At 45.4% G+C, this 22,372-nt stretch overlaps 1 protein-coding gene and 1 long non-coding RNA gene across 4 annotated transcripts in view; one reads left to right on the forward strand and one right to left on the reverse strand.

Annotated features, from left to right (window-relative positions):
- Positions 1-2,667: 2,667 nt before the first annotated feature.
- LOC134739840 (uncharacterized) lies at positions 2,668-4,014 on the reverse strand. Its single transcript, XR_010126881.1, has 2 exons — positions 3,838-4,014; positions 2,668-2,858 (listed from the first exon to the last, which is right to left on the reverse strand). It is a non-coding gene; the product is annotated as an uncharacterized LOC134739840 (long non-coding RNA).
- Positions 4,015-8,340: 4,326 nt separating this feature from the next.
- The window catches only part of LOC129041071 (zinc finger protein 736-like), a 38,575-nt gene continuing 24,543 nt past the window's right edge, over positions 8,341-22,372 (forward strand). For all 3 annotated transcript variants that reach the window (XM_054496225.1, XM_054496226.1, XM_054496227.2), the window contains exons 1-3: positions 8,341-8,507; positions 13,414-14,310; positions 14,716-14,767. In XM_054496225.1, the coding sequence (XP_054352200.1) occupies positions 14,246-14,310; positions 14,716-14,767 (117 nt within the window). In that variant the 5' untranslated portion in view covers positions 8,341-8,507; positions 13,414-14,245. The remainder of the gene's footprint in view (positions 8,508-13,413; positions 14,311-14,715; positions 14,768-22,372) is intronic.

The raw sequence follows: 22,372 nt of genomic DNA on the forward strand, positions 1-22,372 counted from the left end.
GCTCCATTCACACCTGCAAACAGTGTCCCCATAAGATAGACACAGCCTCACCAGGGTGCTGAATCTTGGTCTCAGAGTCACTATCCTACCTGTTGACCAGATGCATGTATGTGAGTCAAACTTTCAACTTTTCATCACCTCTGGGTGTGAGATTCAGAACCTCAACAGTGAGCTGTGTCTATATGGGAGAGTGACCATCCTTATTGTTGGCCGGATATGCATAGGAGATTCACAATTGTCTCTATAATTTTGGCTCTGTTATGACACTCTCTGTACCACCTGAGAGCTTCACACAATACGCTTGAGAGTGGAATTCTGCTCTGAGAACTTTATGTTTTCATGGATCCAAGATATTATCTGTTATACTAAACCCAGGCAGAAGTCAACATATTTTCTATCATCTGGGTCCAGGTATGACAGTCATCACCATGTTTGTGAGCTTGGTCCAGAAATGAGTCACAATCTTACCTGTGGTGAGATCCACATATGACAGTCACAATTTCAACTGTCAACTGCATCCACAAGGCAAAGTCAGGACCTCACTAGTGGGATCTGTCCATATGTGCAGGTGACAATTCTTACGTCAGCTGGCTGTGCATATGAGAATAACAGCCTCAACTTCGTATTGGGCTGTGTTGACACTCTCTGTACCACTGCAGGGCATTATACTCTATGGATGACTTTTGTGATTTTTTTGTGACCTTTGTACAAGTAGAAGACCCAGAACCATACCCACTTTCCTAAGCCTAACAATGAGGGTCAACGTCTCTTCTATTAGCTTGGTCCAAACATAAGGGACAACAATGTGCCTGTGAGTTAGTCAAGAAATGACTTCCCCTTCGACCTGTGGCCAAATCCACATATGATAGTCACGATTCCAACTGTGGTCTGCATCCATATGTGAGATTTATAACCTCAGCAGTGGGCTGTGTCTAGGTTTAAGTGTGATAATCCCATTGTTGGCTGGATGTGCCTATGAGAGTCACAATCTCGCCTGCTTGTTGGACCATGTTATGACACAGTTCATACCACCCAAAGGCTTTATAAAATATTTGTGTCATAATCTCCTGTGACCTTTTATAAGAAAACCCAGACCCTTACCTCTGTCCCTAAGTCTAGCTGGGAGAGAAAAAAAATCTGTTATATTGGCTGGGTCTACATATGAGAGTCATCATCATCTCTACTAACTGGGCCTGGGTATATGTAACAATTTCACCTCTGGGTGTGGATCAGGCAAAAGAGTCACATCACCTGAAATCTGGGCCAGGGATATGTCAACATTCTCCTTGCATGCAGTGCCATGGGCAGGAAAGCCATGTCACCTGAGTGCTGGGCTTAGGGATATGTTACAATGCCTTCTGTGGACATAACAGGATAGTCACATTACTTAAATGTGGCAGGAAAGTCATGTCACCTGAGTGCTGGGCTTAGTGATATGTTACAACGCCTTCTGTGGACATGAGATGATAGTCACATCATCACTTAAATGTTGGGCCCAGAAATATGTCACAATTCCCACTGTCAGCATGGCCCAGGCAGGAGAGTCACAACATTTGGGTGCAGGATCCAGCGATATGTTACAATTCTTACTGGAAGCAGGACCCAGGCAGAAGGCAAGAGCCACATCACCTAGGTGATGGGTCTAAAAATATATCACAATTTCTCCTGTGGACAGGGTTCAGGCAGAAAAAGATGGTAACATAACCCATGTGATAAGCCCAGAGATGTGTCTAAATTTCCCCTAAGAAAAGGGCCAAGACAGGCGAGTAATATCACCAGTGTGTGTGGCCCAAATATATGTCACTGCCTTACTTGTGCGTTTTATCCAGGCAAAATAATCAAATCTCAGGAGTTGGGCAAAGGTATATGTCACAATCACACCTGCAGGAATGTCTGGAGATTAGATTCACAATCTCACATTGGTCCCAACCTCAGGTATGGGAGTAAACACTTGTGAGTTGGGTACAAGTTTTTCAAGTCAGAAAATCAATGGTGAACTGGACTTGTGCATGAAAGCCCCAAGACTCCTGCAGACTTTCTTGTGGTAGAATAATAACAGCCTCACATGTGTGCTGAATATTTGTCTGAGAGTCATCTTTTTTTTGTGGAACAGATTCACATATAAGAGTCACAATTCCAAGTTTTGACTGTCTCTGAGTGTAAGATTCAGAACCTCAGCAGTGACTGGGCTGTGTCCATGTGGCAAAGTGACAATCCTGACTGTTGGCTGTGTGTGCCTATGAGAGTCACAATCCCACCTGTGTGCTGAGCCCTGTTATGACACTCTCTGTGCCACGCAGGAACTTTATAAAATATGCACGAGTGTTGTAATCTCTGATCTTTCTACAAGTCAAAGACCCAGTAAATTGCCTATTACCATAAGATTATTTAGAAGGTCAAAATCTTTTCTATTGTCTTGGTCCAGGTAAGAGAGTCATCATTACGCCTGTGAGTTGGGCTTAGGTGTATGTCACAGTCTCACATATGGGCAGGGACCAGGCAGAAGTTCACGTCACCTGAGTGCTAGGCAAGGAATATGCCAATATTTCCCCTGTGAGCAGGGCCCAGGAGGAGAGTTACATCAACTGAGTTCTTGACTCCGTGATATGAACAATTTCTTCTGTAGGCAGAGCCTGGGCAGGAAAGGAGAGTCACATCACGTGGGTGCTGGGCACAGCAATATGTCTCAATGTCCCCTTTAATCATGGCTTAGGCTAGGGAGCAGAGTCATGTCACCTAGTTTATGGGCTTGGTAATATGTCAAAATCTTCAGTGAGGCACAGTCCAGCCAGGAGTGTAGAGTCATCTCCTAGATCATGAGCCCAGAGATCTGTCACAATGCCTTCTATAAGTTGGGCCTAGAAAGAAGGGGAGAGTCACATCACCAGGTGATTGGCCCAGAGATATGTAACAATTTCTCCTGAAGGCAGAGCCCAGGCAGGAGCATCACATCACCTATGTAGCCCAAGTATATGTCACAATTTCAACTGTGGACTGGGCCCAGGCAAAAATATAAAAGCAATCAGGTGCTAGGCAAAAGTATATGTCACAATCATACCTGCAGAAAGATCCAGAAATAAAATTTCTAATCCTGCACATGTCCCAGATGGAGGTATGGGAGTCAACACCTCCTGTGAGTTGAGTCTACCCATGTAATTCACAGTCTCAATAGTGGACAGGATCCATACATAAGAGCCTCAACTCCACCTGTGCACAGTGTCTTAGTAGGGCAGACACACCCTAACAGGAGTGCTGAAGTTTTGTCCAAGAGCTGAGGCAAGAGAATGGCTTGAACCCAGGAGGTGGAGGTTGCAGTGAGCCTAGATCGTGCCACTGCACTCCAGCCTGGGTGACAGAGCAAGACTCCGTCTCAAAAAAAAAAAATATATATATATATATGTATAATATATATATACATAATTGTACCTGTCAATCAAATCCACATATGAGAATTGCAATTCCAAATTTTGATTGCTACCAGGTGTGACACTGAGAACCTCAAGAGTGGGCTGTAGGCATGTGTTGAGGGTGAAAATCATAATTGTTGGCTGGATGTGCCTATGGGAGGCACAATTTCACATGTGCACTGGCCTGTTACAACATCTTTGTACCACCCGAGGTCTTTATAAAATATGCATGAGCATCTTAATAGTCTGTGACCTCTCTATATGTAGAATACCCAGAAGCATACCTGTTGTAATAAGCCTAACTATGAGTATAAATCTCTCTTATTGGCTGGGCCCACGTATGGCAGTTACCATCATGCCTGTGAGCTGGACCTACATATATGTCACAATCCCATCAGTGGGCAGGAGCCAGGTAGGTGAGTCACATTACCTTGGTTCTGAGCCAGGGATATGTCACAATACCCACTGTAGGCAGAATGCAGGCAGGTGAGTAACATCATGTGGGTGTGGGTGCTTGGCCCAGTGATATGTCTTAATCTTTTCTGTAGACAAGGCCCAGACAGGAAGAGAAAGTCGTATTATCTGGGTGCTTGGCCCAGTGGTTGTCACAATCCCCCTTGTAATCAGGGCCCAGGCAGGAGAGAAGAGTCATAGCACCTAGATAATGGGCCTGGTGATATGTCACAATCTTCACTTGGGGCAGGGCAAAAAGAGAAGAGGAGAGTCACATTACCCACGTGATGGGCTCAGAAACATGTTACAGTGCTGCCTGTGGACAGGTTCTAGGCAACAGAAGTAAGTCACATTCCTAAGTGATTAACCTAAAGGTACGTCACAATACCCCTTAAGGGCAGGGCCCAAGAAATAGTCATAGGCCAGGCATGGTGGCTCATGCCTGTAATCCCGGCACTTTGGGAGGCCGAGGTGAGTGAATCACTTGAGGTCAGGAGTTCAAGGCCAGCCTGGCCAATATGGAAAAACCCCATCTCTACTAAAAATACAAAAATTAGCCAGACGTGGTGGTGCGTGCCTGTAATCCCAGCTACTTGGGAGGCTGAGGCAGGAGAATCACTTGAACTGGGGAGGAGGTTGTGGTGAGCCAAGATCACCCCACTGTACCACTCCAGCTTGGGTGACAAAGTGAGACTCTGTTTCCAAAAAAAAACAAGAAACAGAGTCATAGACCAGCTTGGGCAGGGAGACCTCATCTTTAAGAAAAATTTAAAAATTAGCTGGGCATGGAGGCATGCTTTTGTAGTCCTAGCTACTTGGGAGGCTGAGGTGGGAGGATTGCTTGAGTCTGGGAGGTCGAGGCTGCAGTGAGCCGAGGTGGCGCCACTGCACTCCAGCCTGGAAGACAGAATGAGACTCTGTCTCAAGAAAAACACAACCAAAACCAAAAAACCTTTTTCTCCTCAGTTGGGATCTGGTTTCCATCCTCCTAGTCACCCTTTTTTTTGAGACAAAGTCTTGCTCTGTCACCCAGGCTGGGGTGCAGTGGCACGATCTCAGCTCACTGCAACCTCCATCTCCAGGGTTCAAGCGATTCTTGTGGCTCAGCCTCTCAAGTAAAAACCTAGGTTTTTACAGGCTAGATATAAAAACAGGAAAGCTGGTACCTACTTTGTTAAAGTAACTTTCTTCCTTTTTTTTAAATTTTTTCTGAGATGGAGTCTTGCTCTGTCACCCAGGCCAGAGTGCAGTGGTGCGATCTCGGCTCACTGTAACCTCCGCCTCCCGGGTTCAAGCAATTCTCTTGCCTCAGCCTTCTGTGTAGGTGAGATTAGGGCACACACCACCATGCCCAGCTAATTTTTGTATTTGTAGTAGAGACAGGGGTTTCACCATGGTGTCCAGGCTGTTCTCAAACTCCTGACCTCAGGTGATCCACCCACCTCGGCCTCCCAAAGTGCTGGGATTACAGGTGTGAGCCACCGCGCTCCACTGAAAGCAACTGTTTCTGAGAACATAGGATTTTAGGGACATGAATTATTAAGAGGCTACATGGAAGCAGAAGTGCTCCTGGATGATTCCACTATCTGGACAGAAAATTTCAACAGATCAGTCCCAGCAAGTTCAGTTACATCCCTGACTGCTGTAGATGATAAGCTTTCCATCCAAAGCAGAGATGTTAAACCTCACAGGTTTCAAATGACCTCCAAGTGATCCACACCTTGAAAGTTGCTCCCACAAAGCTGGAGCGCCATCTGTTCCAGAGAGAGCTGGTCACCATCTATGTCGTTGAGACACTGACCAGTCAGGTCTCAGGTGAGATGAGGCCCATGATTACGTGTGTAAAATATTAAAACAATCATCACCTTTAGGTTGATTTTTGGAGGCCTAGCCCATTAAATGGGTAGGTGAAAATGGCCCACCAGACACATGCCTTGAAACACTGGGGCTTTCTCCTCTGCTTTCGGCAGATTGCGGGTAAGCCAATAATTACTCTCCCTCATATCTCAACTTCCACTTCCACGAAAAAGGGGTCAGTGAGGTTGACATTTTTACCAAACCACAGCCCATGTTACCCACTGCAAAGCTGAAATTATACACGGGCAACCGAGGCAGCAAATTTCTCCCAAATGCTGCTGAACTGGAGCTGTGTCTGGAGTAAGCAGAGGCCAGTGACACAATGTACAATGTCTCAGACAGACGTCAGGCCAGTTTCTGTAGCAGTTTAGGAAAGCAGGCGGCTCCATGGGCTGGAGGAGGCGCAATGCCCTGGAAAAAACAGCGGGTAAGGATAAAAAGAGGAAACCGAGCTGCTCAGCCGGAGGTGGGACCCGCCAGGTTTGGGCAAATGCGAGGTGTACTTCCAAGAGTCACACCATTCTCACTGTCCAGCCCAGTTTTATCCCTCATATCCCTTTCCAAACTCACTACCCATGAAGAGGGGGCAGCAGCAGGTGAGCGGGCAGCACTGCTTTGCCAGGTCCACACCACCCTGCCCCACCCACTGAGTCCGGTGCCTGCTGGAATTGTAGTCCTGCAGCCAGGCGACCAAGGAATCGTTAAGAGACTACAGCGCCTCACATGCCCGGCGAGGTGTGCAGCGCCCAGCGCCTGCCTCTCTTTCTTCTTCTTTTTTTTTTTTTTTTTTTTTGAGACGGAGTGTCGCTCTGTCGCCCAGGCTGGAGTGCAGTGGCGCGATCTCGGCTCACTGCAACCTCCGCCTCCCGGGTTCAACCGATTCTCCTGCCTCAGCCTCCCGAGTAGCTGGGACTACAGGCGCGTGACACCACGACAAGCTAATTTTTTGTGTTTTTAGTAGAGACGGGGTTTGACCGTGTTAGCCAGGCTGGTCTCGATCTTCTGACCTCGTGATCCGCCCGCCTCGGCCTCCCAAAGTGCTGAGATTACTGGTGTAAGCCACTGCGCCCGGCCGTCCTGCTTCTTTTTCTATGGCTGTGCCCCAACCCCGAACCAGGAGCATACTGGGATTATAGTCCTGCAGTCCTGCAACCAAGGGGCTGGGAGTGGTTAAGAGACTACAACTTCCAATATGCTTAGAGAGGCGCGCACCGCCGCCAACCTTGCTCTTGCTGGGATTGTAATACTGTCGCCTAGCCACCAACGGGCTAGGAGCGGTTAAGAGACTGCAGCTCCCAGGATGTACGGTGATGGCACCCGTTGCGACTGCGCTGCTCTGGGCGTCTAGAGCGGTTCCCCCTTGCGGAGGGGATCCTGGCTGTTCCCAAATCTCGCCTATCTGCGGGGAGCCAGCGTGGCCCGGGCAGCAGATCTCAACCAGTGATTGTGGCATGGCCCCTACCCGAGATGCCGGCTTCTTGACTTGGGCGGAAGTTTGATTTTTCACAAATCTGCAAGAGGCCGGGAGCCTCTCACAGCCGGCTCAGCGTTGCGGTATTTAGGTTTACCCTCCAGCTCAGCTCACACTTTTTCTTCCCTCACCCCGTCCTTTCCCTCATGCCTGCCCGCTCCTCTGTCCCGTGCCGCTTCTGAAGTGCATAGCGCAACCCCTCGGTAAAGGTGGAGCTAATGGCCCGCGGGCCTAGCAGTTGTCAGGCCTTTGGGAGCCCATGATGGGAGCTCCCTGGTAAGTGAAACCGTCAATTCACTGCCTAAAATGACAATACCCCATCTCTGGTATCTTCGCACTTGCCTCTTCAAAGACATCTTTTCCTTCACAAATTATCCTCTGCACCCCAAGAACACCCCATTGGATTTCCGGGCTGGCTGCTTGGCCTACACTCCTGGGTCAGGCCTCTCGCAGGGATGCTCCTGCCACTGTAGTAAAGAGGAGAAAACATTACAGGGGAAGGGCCTGACTCCTTCATACAGTCAAGATACTCAGCCGCACAGAAAAACGACTCCTTTGGGAGCCACATCCACCACTTCTGTGACTGCCACACAGGCTGGTTCCCAGGAATCGGGTGTCCTAGAGTTAACACGGGCCAATAGGACAAAACAGAACCCTTTGTCCTTCCCAAAACATTAGGAAAGTTTGTGTACTGAGGTAATGTACAATGTCTTTTTGCCCTGAATAGGGCTCCCTTAGAACTTCTTTTAATAATCATTTTTAAATATCTCTCTGGAACCACTTTCAGTAATTTGCTGAAGGAACATCACTGTAATTATCTTTTTTTTTTTTTTTGAGACAGAGTCTCGCTCTGTCGCCCAGGCTGGAGTGCAGTGGCGCGATCTCGGCTCACTGCAAGCTCCGCCTCCTGGGTTCACGCCATTCTCCTGCCTCAGCCTCCCGAGTAGCTGGGACTACAGGCGCCCGCCACCACGCCTGGCGAATTTTCTTGTATTTTTAGTAGAGACGGGATTTCACCGTGTTAGCCAGGATGGTCTCAATCTCCTGACCTCGTGATCCACCTGCCTCGGCCTCCCAAAGTGCTGGGATTACAGGCGTGAGCCACTGTGCCCAGCCAAACAGTAATTATCTTAATTCACGTTTTTCTTTTAGTTTTTCAGATTAACTCTAAGTAATTCATACTGTACATTTCTGAAACTGAAGTACACACAGCTTTAATTCTGTGCAGGGAGGATGCAGCAGGACAGAATATCCTGGGCACATCTTTCTGCAGAATCACTTTTACTACAAGATTTGTAAGAAACAAATTTATTTCCAAGGTAAGAAATTAAAACTCTAAAACAAGGCTAGAAAGTCATCTGCCTTTAATAACCCTTAGTCATCTATGCCTGATATGTGAGACTTTCTCCAAGATAAATCTCTCAAGAATAACCTATTTTCCATCATTATAAATAGTAAAAATTAAAAATCATAGAAAGTCAATTGGAAGCCCTGTCCTGCCAGTTTCTTAAATCACAATATGGCCTTGGTATGATTTTACTTAGATTTTCTTTTTGGGATTTGTTGACTGCTTGGATATAAAAATGTGGGGTTTTGACCAATTTTTGCCAGTTTTCAGCTATTAGTTGTTACTTTTGTACCCCATTTATTTGTTCTCTTCACTCTCTTTCTGGGACACAGTCTTCCCACAGATTGGTAAGACTCTGTTCATTTTCTTCAAACGTTTTTTACTCTTTTTTTCAGATTGAATAATTTCTATTGTTCTTTTTCTAATCTATGAATCAACCTAAAAGTACTATTCGAAAATTTCATTATCTTTCTATTTGGTTCTTTTTAATAATGTGCATTTCTCTGCAGAGATTCCACATGTATTCATTCATTATGAGAATTTTTTTTTCTTCACCCCATGAGTATAGTTTTAACAGGTGCTCTCAAATACTTGGCTGCTGATAACAACATCTTGAACATTTTGGGGATAGCTTCTAATGCCTATGTTTTGTCTTGTGTATGGATTACATTTTTGTGTTTCTTCTCATGCCTCTTAAATTTTAAAATTGTATTTTAAAAACTATAAATAATACAGACTGGATTGTGTTATATTCCTTTGAAGAGTGTTATTTTCAAAGAGGGAGTTAATTTGGCTGGTTCAAATTCAGATACTTTTCTCCCTTTCAGTGGCACAGCTAAAATTCTCATTCGGTTCTTATCCGTACATATATCCTATGTATGATAGATAGATGTGTGTTTCTGTATAACAATATATGACATTGTATCCAGATTTTACCATTGTTATTTGTAAGAGTAGTGTTCAAGTTACTCAACCATTACTGAAAGTCAAAACCTCAATTTTATATTCTTTTTGGATTTTACATAAATGACATTATATAGTGTGTATACTTTTACATCTACCTTCTTTTGTACATCATATTTGTAATATCAACAATGCTGCTGCAGATATGTAAGGACTGACATTACAGGCATGAGCCAACATGCTCAGCCTAAAATATTTTAGGAGGCTAAGGTGGGAGGATCACTTGTGGTTGGGAATTTTAGACCAGCCTGGGCACTAGAGTGAGATACTCTCTCTACAAAAAATTAAAAATTAGCCAGGCATGGTGGCATGTGCCTGTCGTTCCAGCTACTCAGAAGGCTGAGGCAGAAAGATCAGTTGAACCCATGAGTTCAAGGCTACAGGAAGTGATGATTGCACTCCTGCACTCTAGTCTGGGTAACAGAGCAAGACTCTGTCTCTTAAAAAATAATATAAAAATTTAAAATAATTTTATACATTATGTTAAAATACACATAAAATTAACTATTTTAACCATTTTAAAGGTTTCAGTTGAGGTGACTTAAGTACACTCATTATTTTGCTACCATAATTTCCATATATAAAAAGCATTTTCCATTTTTTGAAACTGAAACTGTACCCATTAAACAACAGCTTCTGTTATTTCTCCTCTAGCCCCTGGGAGACACTCTCCTACTTTGTGTTTCTATGAATTTAACTAGTCTTAAGTACCACACATGAGAGGAATCATATAGTAAAGAAATCATGAGGAACAATGATAAAAAATGTATCAAATGCTTATTAATTTTGAATAAAAACACCAACAAAGATCAGTAGTACCTGGTGATTATAAACGAACAGATAAATGAGAAAAAGGAATTGGCAGTGCGCATTATATTTATGACAATGGGGCCTCAAGTACCATAGCAGTGAGTCCTCTGCCCCAGGCACAGGGCTGGTCAGTGGTGGAGCTGGAAGCCCAGTGTAGCTGTCTGATACCCGGATCCCATGCCTAACCCAAATGTCACTGAGCCCTAAGGCACTTCGCTCCTGCTGGTCCAGGTACTCAGTGTCCCCTAAGATTCATCATAGCGTGTTCTCCATGGCCTTGAGGGTGGTGTTGCTGGCTTACTGAGATAAGACATCCAGCTTGCCCAGCTGGAGTGCTGGGCCCCAGGGGTCACCATGCAGCAGGGCCTGACACTGACCAGGGAGCCATGGCTACAGGCTTTCAGCAGCCTTCCCCAAATAAATATTCTCCATGCGCTCTACCAATCTGCTAGACCCTTATCTCTCAGCCTCACTGAACCACTCCATTAACTGAAAGCTGACCCAAAATTGCTCCACAGGCTGAAGGTGATAATTGTCTACAGCCAGCTGAAGCAGCTGCATCTCCTGGAGGACTTTGATCTCCTGCAGCTAAAGGGAAGGACAAATGGAAGATGTGGATAGGAGGGTCCAGGAGACAGGGGCTTATGAGATTTCAGGGGGCAGTCCTTGAATTGACATCCAAAAGTGAGTACTCATCCCCATCACCACCCGACAGCACAGGGTGTTGCCTCCATCCTGGGCACATTTTCCAGTTATCTGGTGATGGGAGACCCTGCCAGAAAGGATTATATGGATGGGAGTGAGCCTGGGATGGGCAGGGCTGGAACCAGGATCCTGAGGCTTGGGAGAAGAGAATGCAGGATTACACCCTCAGATCTCAGCACTTGGCAAACCTCCTCTCATGAGAGCCTCGCGGCTGCCTCTGTGAGCTGAGGCGTCAGGCCCCTCTTCCCTATGAATGTTGACGACTCCACATCAGCCGCCAGTCCCTGTTCCCTGAGTGGTGAAGCTGCAGAACTGCCTGCTTGCAAAGCTCAGTAAGGTTTGGCCTGAGCTGGACTCAGACTCTCCCTCAGGTGGTCCCAATGGAAGGAGAGTAAACTTCCTACTAACTGGGCCTTGGTGAAAGATGTTGAAGGGACCTTGTGGGCAAGAGAGGTAACAGGGGCTGGTTTCTGGGACTTTTCTCTTAAGGGCCTCTTCCTGTTCTCTAATGTCACTCAGCCCCAACCTGTTTTCAGAGTTGGATACAGAAAGCCCCTCCTTCAGGAACTGGTTTTTAATTTCGGTCCCCTACTCACACCCTCCATTGTAATGGGTCTCTCTCTCTCTGTGTATCAAATCTTTTCAATAAATCTAAGATGCAGAGGATGGAATCTAAATCTGAGATTGCAGAGGCTCCATCCTCTGCATCTTAGATTTATTGAAAAGGTTAAGCCAGGCACAGTGGCTCATGCCTGTAATCCCAGCACTTTGGGAGGCCATGGCGGGTGGATCACTTGAGGTCAGGAGTTCAAGACCAGCCTGGCTAACATGGTGAAACCCATCTCTACCAAAAATATAAAAAATTATCTGGGTGTGGTGGTGTGCACCTGTAATCCCAGCTACTCAGGAGGCTGAGCCAGGAGGATCACTTGAACCAGTGAGGTGGAGGCTGCAGTGAGCACAGATCGTGCCACTGCACTCCAGTCTGGGCAATAGAGAGAAACTCTATATCAAAATAAATAAATAAATAAGTTAGATACACAGAGTATCCTCCCCGGGGGCATCTCTGACTTTCACCTCTCCACTCTCCCCAAATGTTGCCCCAGGTGCTCACCTTCCTTTTTTTTTCTGGGTGTTATTCACATTTCCCTGGAAGTCAGACAGCCAGTGTTCATCAAGGAGCCGAGATCGCACCATGGCACTCCAGCCTGAGCGGCAGAGTGAGACTCCGTCTCAAAAAAAAAAACAAAAAACAAAAAGGTTCCTTAGACCCTGACTAGGCCCCCTCCCCACTCCCTTCATGCTGCATTACTGCCAGGGCCACCAGGGTCAGGGGATGTGCACAAAGCAGGAGTTGGCTCTGCGTCAGGTTCTAGGGTTCAAAGGGGACAATGGGAGCTGAGGCTCAGGGACCTCCTGCCCCAACTCTCTCTGATGACAGACAGAAAAACTGAGGGCTTGCATTAAAAAAGTGCTCTGCCACATATGAGCTGCCTGCCCTTGGAGAGGTCTAAGTTTACTCTCTTTCCATTGGCACTACTTGAGGGAGAGTCTGAGTCCAGCTCAGGCCAAACTTTACGGAGCTCTGCAAGCAGGCAGCTCTGCAGCTTCACTACTCAGGGAACAGGGACCGGTGGCTGATGTGGAGTCATCAACATTCATAGGGGAGAGGGGCCTGACGCCTCAGCTCACAGAGGCAGCTGTGAGGCTCTCATGAGAGCAGGTTTGCCAAGTGCTGAGATCTGAGGGTGTAATCCTGCATTCTCTTCTCCCAAGCCTCAGGATCCTGGTTCCAGCCCTGCCCATCCCAGGCTCACTCCCATCCATATAATCCTTTCTGGCAGGGTCTCCCATCACCAGATAACTGGAAAATGTGCCCAGGATGGAGGCAACACCCTGTGCCATCCGGTAGTGATGGGGATGAGTATCCAATTTTGAGTGTCCATTCAAGGTCTGTCCCCTGAAATCTCATAAGCCCCTGTCTCCTGGACCCTCCTATCCACATCTTCCACTTGAAAAAGCCAAAGACACTCAGCTGCCTTTCCCCAACTCTCTCCCCTCCTCCTAGCTGGCCTCCAAAAACATGAAGCACCCCCTTGTTAAGTCTGTGGTGAGACTTTAACAAGTCACAATGATCCCCGGCCCCACCATTTCCCAAATCCACTCAGCCCAGCTCTTCTAGGCCTTTACTCTGATTTCTCCTACAGAGGCATTTCAGGGACTGTTGCCACAGGAGGGAAGGGCTGAGGGAGAAAGGCCCCTTGCTATTTTGATGTGGAGGCCTCCAGCTGGGAGGGAGGAGCTCTTCCCTCTGACTCCCTGGAGTTCCTCCCCATCACAGGGACACTGTCTTTTTGCTGCTTTAGCCTCATCTGGGCTCTCTGTGGTTTCTTCTCTAGGGTGGACAACATGGATGTCTTCACCTGCCAGGGTCAAGGACAAGGTCAGTGGGACTATGCTCCCTTCATCCAGTTATGCCCCAGTTACACTGACCTGGTACCCTGGATAACTGGTGTGAGTAAGCTGGTCCAATGCTCCCGCCACCTCCAGTAAGCTCTGATTCTAGATTCACTCCCTGCTCCAACACTCACTGTGTGTGGAACCTTGGGCATGCAGCCAGGCCTCCCTGAGACTGTTTTTCTCAACTTGAAAGTGTGATGGGAACCACACCTACCTCACTGGGCCTCGTGAGGACTCAGTTAGTTATATGTAGCTGTCACCATTGTTCTCATCATCTCTCAGGAAGAGCCAGGCACAAGCACTCTCAAATTTCTTTTCTCCTTTGAAGCTCATCATTACCCTGTGAGGCTCATCATCCCTACATTTTTTAGACAAGAAAACAGAGGCCCAAAGAGGGCAGTGACTTGCCCAGGGCCCTACAGAAGAAGCTGGCTCCGTCCCGCACCTGGAGGCCCTATCCTAGCTGACTTTAACCCACAGCCCAGCACTATCCCTGACTAGGGTCCCATCTTGTTTCTCTATGCTTGCTTAGGTCCTCAGGCAGGCTCAGCTTTGGTGGGAAAGAGACAGGGTGTTTTGGGAGGCCTGGGCGAGTGGCACCTCTAACCAATCTGCTAGGCCCTCACCTCTCAGTCTCACTGAGCCACTCCATTAATTGGAAGCAGACCCAAAATTACTTCACAGACTGAAGGTGATAACTGTCTGCAGCCAGCTGGAGCAGCTGCATCTCCTGGAGGATTTTGATCTCCTGCAACTAAAGGGAAAGAAAGGATGCTGAGACAGGTCCTGCAGCATACACATAACTATAATTCAGAAAGTGATACACATACACACAGGTAAATATAATCAGAAAGTGATATAATCTTATATGTAAGGTTAAATACAAATGTCCCTTAGGCAGGGCCAGGCCCCCAACACAGGGAGGAATCTCTGCCTGAAAATGCAGCAGGCAAAAACCAGTCACTCTTGCCTCATTCAGCATAGTATCTGATTACATCTCCTGTCAATCACGGTCTAAATGGGTGAGGCCTAGAGCCCCAGCCAATCAGTAGCGCTAGTGTGAAAATTGTCCAATCCAGTGCGCAGCTAGAGAGGAAGAGGCGGCCTCTTCGATATGGCAAGGCGTTTTTCTCCTAGCTCCCGGGCTTTGAGTCCAGTTCCCATCTGCACTATTCCATCTCCTCCGATCCTGGAGCTCCTCAGTGACTCTACCAAAGCCCCTGTTTTCCCGTGACCTGCAGGTACTGGGAGATCCATAGGGAGGACGGCGGAACATCCGGAGGCTGGGAAATGGTAAGTGCGCGGAGTGGGTGTCCAGAGAAGCGGGAAGAGGCTGTTTGAATCCGGCCAGAACCGGCTGCGGTGGGAGCTGGGCTTTCTAGTGATTGGCTCTGGAGTCTGCAGCTCTGAGTCCCCACGGGCACAGTTCAGTCCTCACTTCCCTCCGTCGCAGATTAGGGGCTGAGCCAACAGCCAAAACCCGAGCGTCTTCTTTTGTCCATAAGCGCGAATTTCTTCCCAGCCAGGAGCCTTTTTTGGGCAGCTCTGTGCCGCAATCCCGAGTCTCCAGATTGTGCGGGGATGATGGGAGGGTCATAAGAGGAGAATCCTCATTTAGGGTCCGGAGTACCTCCGTGGAAGAAGCAGCGGGCAGTGGGGTCCCCAGTCCCTCCTTTCTCCTTTTAAAAATTGTGGGCCCGGCGCGGTGGCTCACGCCTGTAATCCCAGCACTTTGGGATGCCGAGGCGGGCGGATCACGAGGTCAGGAGATCGAGACCATCCTGGCTAGCACAGTGAAACCCCGTCTCTACTAAAAATACAAAAAAGTTAGCTGGGCGTGGTGGCGGGCGCCAATAGTCCCAGCTACTTGGGAGGCTGAGGCAGGAGAATGGCGTGAACCCGGGAGGCGAAGGTTGCAGTGAGCCGAGATCGCGCCACTGCACTCCAGCGTGGGCGACAGAGCGAGACTCCGTCTCAAAAAAAAAAAAAAAAAAGAAAAAATTGTGGCTCTTTGGCCGGGCGCGGTGGCTCACGCCTATTATCCTAGCACTTTGGGAGGCCGAGACGGGCGGATCACGAGGTCAGGAGATCGAGACCATCCTGGCCAACATGGTAAAACCCTGTCTCTGCTAAAATACAAAAAAAAATTAGCTGGCTGTGGCGACGTGTGCCTGTAGTCTCAGCTACTCGGGAGGCTGAGGCAGAAGAATCGCTTGAACCCGGGAGGCGGAGGTTGCAGTGAGCCGAGATCGCCCCACCGCACTCCAGCTTGGTGAAAGAGCGAGACTCCGTCTCAGGGAAAAAAAAAAAAAAAAAAAGTGGCTTTTTTTTTTTTTTTTTTTTTTTGAGACGGTGTCTCACTCTGTGCCCAAGCTGAAGTGCAGTGGCAAGATTTTGCTTCACTGCAGCCTCCACCTCCCTGGCTCAGATGATCCTCCCACCCCACTCCTGCAAGTAGCTAGAACTGGAGGGGTGCGCCTCCATGCCTGTATTTTTTTTGTTTTGGAGAGACAGGTTTTTGCCATGTTGCTCAGACTGGTCTGGAACTCTTGAGCTCAGGTGATCCTGCCCGCCTCGGGCCTCCTAAAGTGCCGGGATTACATGCCTGAGCCACCGCTCTAGCCTAAATTGAGGCATCTTTAGCATATAGTTTGGATGTGTTTTCCAGCCCAAATCTCCTACTTAAATGTAATCCCCCATGTTGGAGGTGGGGCCTGGTGGAAGGTAGTTAGATTATGGGCACGAATTTCTCATGAATAGTTTAGCACCATTCCTTTTGGTATTGTCCTCTCAATAGTGAATGAGTTCCCTGAAGTTCTTATTTAAAAGTGTATATCAACCCCCCTTGCCTTCTTTTCAAGCTCCTTACCTTCCACCATGATTTTAAACTTCCTGGGTGGGGGCCCCCCCAGAAGCAGATGCTGGTGTTATGCTTTCTGTACAGCCTGTGGAACCATGAGCCATTTAATCCTCTTTCTTATAAATTACATAAATTAATACAAACAGCTTATTTGCACAAACAGCAATTTATGAAACAGAGAACACCCAGCTATGGTTTGTTGTTTGGGGGCTCAAAGGAGGGACTTGGAACAAAAGGCTTTTGTAAGAGGTATGAGGAAGCAAACCAGATTCAATATTTGATTGGTTACAGTTATGTACTGCATTTGCACCCATCCAGTGGAAATGTCCTGGTTATGTAATTAGAGCTTTATTGGCAGCTTGTGGTTGGTTAAGCCTAAGTTTTGTTTTGTTTTTTTTTTTCCTCAAAGTTAGTAATTTACAAGAAATTCCTTTGACGTAGTTAGGTTTCCTTAGGCAGAATCCCAGAGCACCAAGGCCACTTCAGCCTAATTGCAAGCTATTTAATTATTTTAATGCTCTACAAGGTCGTTGGTTTTCTCTTCATTTTTCAAATGTTTGGCAAGCAGGGTCTCAAATCCATGACTGTTCTCCCAGCCTGTTCTAGGGACTGTAGAAAATTCTACATTTCCAATTTCTTTCCCACATTCCCAAATGCCAACTATCCCTCTCCAGATCACATTATCAACTATTAGTCCTTTATTTAATTTTAAAACGGATGTGGCATTTTAATTGTTTATTTTTGTTTAACAGAGCAGTAGGTGGCTCTTTTAAATATATTTGTCTGTTCGTGAACATTTCACATGACAGGAAAGCAAAGAGTAATCACCTGATGCTCTGCGCATCTCCTCTCATCTTCTCTAGGCACACGCGCCTTCCCAGAATGTCTTTGGAACCTTTGCACGGTCATGTGTCCTCAGCCACTCTCCTGTATTTTCCTGGTTCCAAGTATTACAACTTTCTGGGGATGATCCAAGATACCCACAAGGACCATGTCTCTTGAAGTGTCTAGCCAAACATTAACTCCTGGGTCATCTCCTTTCAGAGAAGAGCCTGAGGTATTGGGTGGAGCCTCTCAGGGGAGCAGCTGGATGCCCTCGTGCTGAGAGCAGTTTCCTGATATACCCTTCCTCTAAAAAGCTAACTGTTTTAACATTATAATTTTTTTCCTCTCAACCCTAGCTTTCATTTCTTGCAGACACATTGGTGGTCAACCAATCAGGTGCTGGTATTGAGGGGAAAAGGCACAAATGCATCATGCCCTCTGGTTTCTTTCAGGCTTGTGAAGGAGAATAATTATCCCAAAGTATAGGAAAGACCCACCCTAGTGAGAGATTGTATAAATTTGCAAAGCAAAATACACATCTGCCACACAGGGGGCAAGTGCAGTGTCTTTTGAGAGGCTGGTGATCAAGTAGTTTAGTGAGCAGAATGGGGGTGGGAGAATCTCTCAAGTGATTGACACATGAGTCTAATACATCTGTGTTCTAGTCAGCACTGCTTCTTGTGTTTTTCGCCTTGGAATATATTCACTTATTTCGACTTCAGGTTTTTATTAATTGTATAATGGATTTTTATCATTAGAGCTTGAAAGATTAAAAAACACAAATGTTTTCTAAGAGAAAAGAGTAGATTTCAGAAAAAGAAGTTTATATTCCATTGGTTAAAAATTCTCATTTACCTTTTTTATTTTTATTTTGCATAGTGAGTGTAGTAAGATTCTGAGGTCTGTTCTATTTCAGCGTGATTTCAAACAGAATCCCAGGGCTTAGCTTTGGGAATGCCATCTGGGAAAAGACAGAGGAAATGTCTCTCTCAGGATGGTTGCAGAAAAATAAATACATTTTTACAAGAAAGCGTGGTAGATTAACACGTAAATTACAAACATTCATGAAAACATCAGTTTCTCTCGTGCGGGGTGGAGAATTTGTGACAGTGGGCAACTCGGTATTTTTTAGAAAAATTTCTATTTCATGGGAAGTATATGTACACAATAAAGTTATTTGCCACCATACATACATATCTTTGGTCAGGTAATATGTAACCTAAAGCCATATGATTGTCTAGTATAATCGTAGTCAGTGAATCAGTAGCTTTTTTTTTTTTAAGCTGCAATGGATGCAACAATTTTATCAGTAATTTTTTCTAATCTTATAAAAGTAACTGTAATCATATGTTCATGGGAGGTGACAACTCACCAAGGCAAAAGCATGTTTTCCAATAAAATGCATGAAGCTGTGTTTTGAAAGCCAGGCAGATAATTAGCAGATTTTTTTCAAATAGAATCTTCATCAAAAACAGATTGGTGGCCATGCCTGCGGAAAAGTTACAATTTGTCCAGTACTGGGTTTTCTCACAGCTATGTATAGAGAGGGCGATGACCAAATATTCTAAAAGACATTGGCCTTCAATTAAGCGGCACAGGTATTGGCCAAGAAAATCTAATATGGTTCCTTCCAACCAATTTGTAGTAAATCTTTTTCTTCATAAAAATCTTGTTTAAAAGAGAAAATCAAATTTTATTCTTGTATTATTGTATTATTATTAAAGCTAATTTTAAGTAAACCTTATAAACAGATGTATTCAATGTCAATCAGCTTTGACCATACAACATAAGATTTCTATAAACCTTTTGTAACCCCTTAACATTTTCTTTATTCTTTCTCCAACTTTCTATATTCATTAAGTTTACCTCATTTTCTTTATCTTTTATTCTTTCAATTTTACATATCCTTTAAATAACCTCTAAACTCAGCAAAATTGCCTTTAAGAAAAACCACATCCTCTTGTCTCTTTCTAAAATAATTTTTTTCACCAAGAAACACATGTTATTTTCCTGGTACACAATATTTTAGGAAATGATTGGTCAAACAGGAGAACAAAAGCTGTCTGTGGGAGTAGACAGGTTTACAAATGTGCACTCCAAAAGGTCAAAAGTAATAATAAAATAATAAGAAATAAATTATTAATTATTATGTATATAATGTTTCTTGCTTAAGCTAGAGATATTCACTGAGAAATAAAATTTTGAAATTTGGTCTAAAAGACTTCAATTTTTTTTCCAATTTGATCTCAGCTGGAATGCTGTTTTGCTAATTCTCTGGATGTTAACATTTCAAATACATGGTAAGATTTACATCTCTGAGAGACTGAGAAAAGAATAATGTATGTATTGTAAATGAAAATGTATGTATTGTAAATCCTGCAGCAAAGTCAAACAGGCAGTTTGAACATTCAAAAGGCTTTTTTCAGAAAGTAAAAGAGCCCTCTTAAAACTTACTTTGAAATCTCTTGTTAGAATTTAGCCAGGCAAAACAGAAAGAAGGCCTTCCATTAAATTTCATTCTAAAACCTGTCTTTTCCAATTGTGCATGGAAATATATTAATTTAGAAATGTCAAAAGACCTTCATTTTTGCTATTGCATTTTGGGGTCATCTGAAGTCATGTTGGTCCATTTACCCAGGCATTTGCAAGGTGAAGCTCCATAGGTGTTATACATAAGTTCAGCTTATGTTTCTAAGGGATGTTACCTCGAAGGAAAAGTATGGTTTTGATGATCAGTTTTCCATAATTTAGAAATTTTTCAAAGGTGATCATGGCCAGAACAGTGTACCAGGTCTAAGTGTGGTGTGTATCTGCGTCACTCCTCAAGGTGTCACCCGAGAGTTGCTGATTATAGTGCTGGGTAAGCAATGCTTATGTTTACCTTCCAGCTTAGCTAAAAGTCTCTACAAGTGTTTTTCTTTTGGGAAGACCCTATGAGACTGGTACACATCATTGAAAATCATCCTAACAGCTCTACAAAGTCTCAAGTTGCCTAGAGCACCCAAATGAGTCAGATAAAGAAATTGCCTTTTCTCTTTGGGATGAGAGAATTCACTCCCATGCACCTTTTGGTTTGAAGCTGACAGGAATTGGTCACAAATAAAAAGTCAAGTTCAAATTAGAACAATAGAAAACAGCTTTTTTTTTTTTTTTTTAAAGCATGTTACCTAATTTTAGAACAAAAAAAGTAAAACCACCAGTGCTAGACTTCCGATATTATGAACCAGATTTTCTATCCTGAGACAGAAGCAGAGAAAGCAGTTAAAAAAAAATTGAAATTGAAATCTCCAAACTTTAGCCAAAAATGGAAATCTTTTTTCTAGAAAGTGAGGGTTGAAAAGAAGAGCTCAAGCAAAGTCTAGACCTCACGAAATATTAGGGAGATCTGAATTCACGAGGACTCACCCCTTACACTCAATGATGTACTGGGAGCTGGAAGAATACAAGGGGTTCTCATTGGCTAGTTTGAGTTCAAGAGGGATATTGGATGGTTGGGGGTGTCTCTTTGAATCCTGCTCACAGCACCAGAAATATCAATCTAAAGGAAGAAGCAGGAGCAAAAAATAAAATTTTAAAGAATTTACTTGAGTCAAGGTGAGGACAGCTTCCTGTAAGACCCAGATGCATGTTACCTAAGATATGAAATTTGGCCTTTTTAATACGGTTTATAAAGTAAGAAGCAGAATAAGCAGTTGGCCAGTGTTGTCAGGAATTCTCATTAGTTTGCAGAAATAACATTGATTAGTGATTAGTGATTAGCTATATGTTGTTGAACTACAGTCTGAATTATGTTGTCTAATATGGCAGAATAGTTTATAGCTACTCATGGCATCAGTAAGTCTAGATTTCACATAGCGAGTAGCTTCAAGAAATAATTATTAAGCTCAAGGATGTAGATGGGGAATGATACGGTTTGGCTGTGTCCCCACCCAAATCTCATCTTGAATTCCCACGTGTTGTAGTAGGGACCCAGTGAGAGGTAATTGAATTATGGGGGCAAGTCTTTCCCTTGCTGTTCTCCGGATAGTGAATAAGTCTCCAGAGATCTGATGGTTTTTTAAACAGGAGTTCCCCTGCACGAGTTCTCTTTTATTTTTTTTGTCTGCTGCCATCCACATAAGATATCACTTGCTCCTTCTTGCCTTCCACCATGATTGTGAGGCCTCCCCAGCCAGAGTGCGCAGGCAGAAGTTTGCTGCAAGGGGGTGGCCCTCATGGAGAACATCTGCTAGAGCAGTCTGGAAGGGAAATGTGGGGTCAGAGCTCCCCCCAACAGTATCCCTACTGGGGCACTGCCTAGTGGAGCTGTGAGAAGAGGGCTACTGCCCTCCAGACCCCAGAATGGTAGATCCATTGCAGCTTGCACAGTGCACCTGGAAGAGCTGCAGACACTCAATGCCAGTCCATGAAAGCAGCCAGGAGGGGAGCTATACCCTGCAAAGGCACAGGGGCGGAGCTGCCCAAGGCTATGGAAGCTCACCTCTTGCATCAGTGTGACCTGGATGTGAGACATAAAGTCAAAGGTGATCATTTTGGAGCTTTAAGATTTGACTGCCCTGGCCGGGTGCGGTGGCTCACGCCTGTAATCCCAGCACTTTGGGAGGCCGAGGCAGGTGGATCATGAGGTCAGGAGATCAAGACCATCCTGGCTAACACGGTGAAACCCTGTCTCTACTAAAAATACAAAAAATTAGCCCGGCGTAGTGGCGGGCGCCTGTAGTCCCAGCTACTCGGGAGGCTGAGGCAGGAGAATGGCGTGAACTCAGGAGGCGGAGCTTGCAGTGAGCCGAGATCGCGCCACTGCACTCCAGCCTGGGCTACAGAGCCAGACTCCGTCTCAAAAAAAAAAAAAAAAAGATTTGACTGCCCTGCTGGGTTTCGGACTTGCATGGGACCTGTAGCCCCTTTGTTTTAGCCAATTTCTGCCATTTGGAGTGGCTGTATTTACCCAGTGCCTTTACCCCCATTGTATCTAGGAAGTAACTTACTTGCTTTTTGATTTTACAGGCTCGTAGGCAGAAGGGACTTGCCTTGTCTTGGATGAGACTGTGGACTTTTGAGTTAATGCTGAAATGAGTTGAGACTCTGAGAGACTGTTGGGAAGGCATGATTGATTATGAAATGTGAAGATATGAGATTGGGGAGGGGCAAGGGGCAGAATTATATGGTTTGTCTGTGTCCCCACCCAGATCTCATCTGGAATTCCCATATGT

Source organism: Pongo pygmaeus, chromosome 6 (assembly GCF_028885625.2).
Source record: "Pongo pygmaeus isolate AG05252 chromosome 6, NHGRI_mPonPyg2-v2.0_pri, whole genome shotgun sequence".
NCBI lineage: Eukaryota > Metazoa > Chordata > Mammalia > Primates > Hominidae > Pongo > Pongo pygmaeus.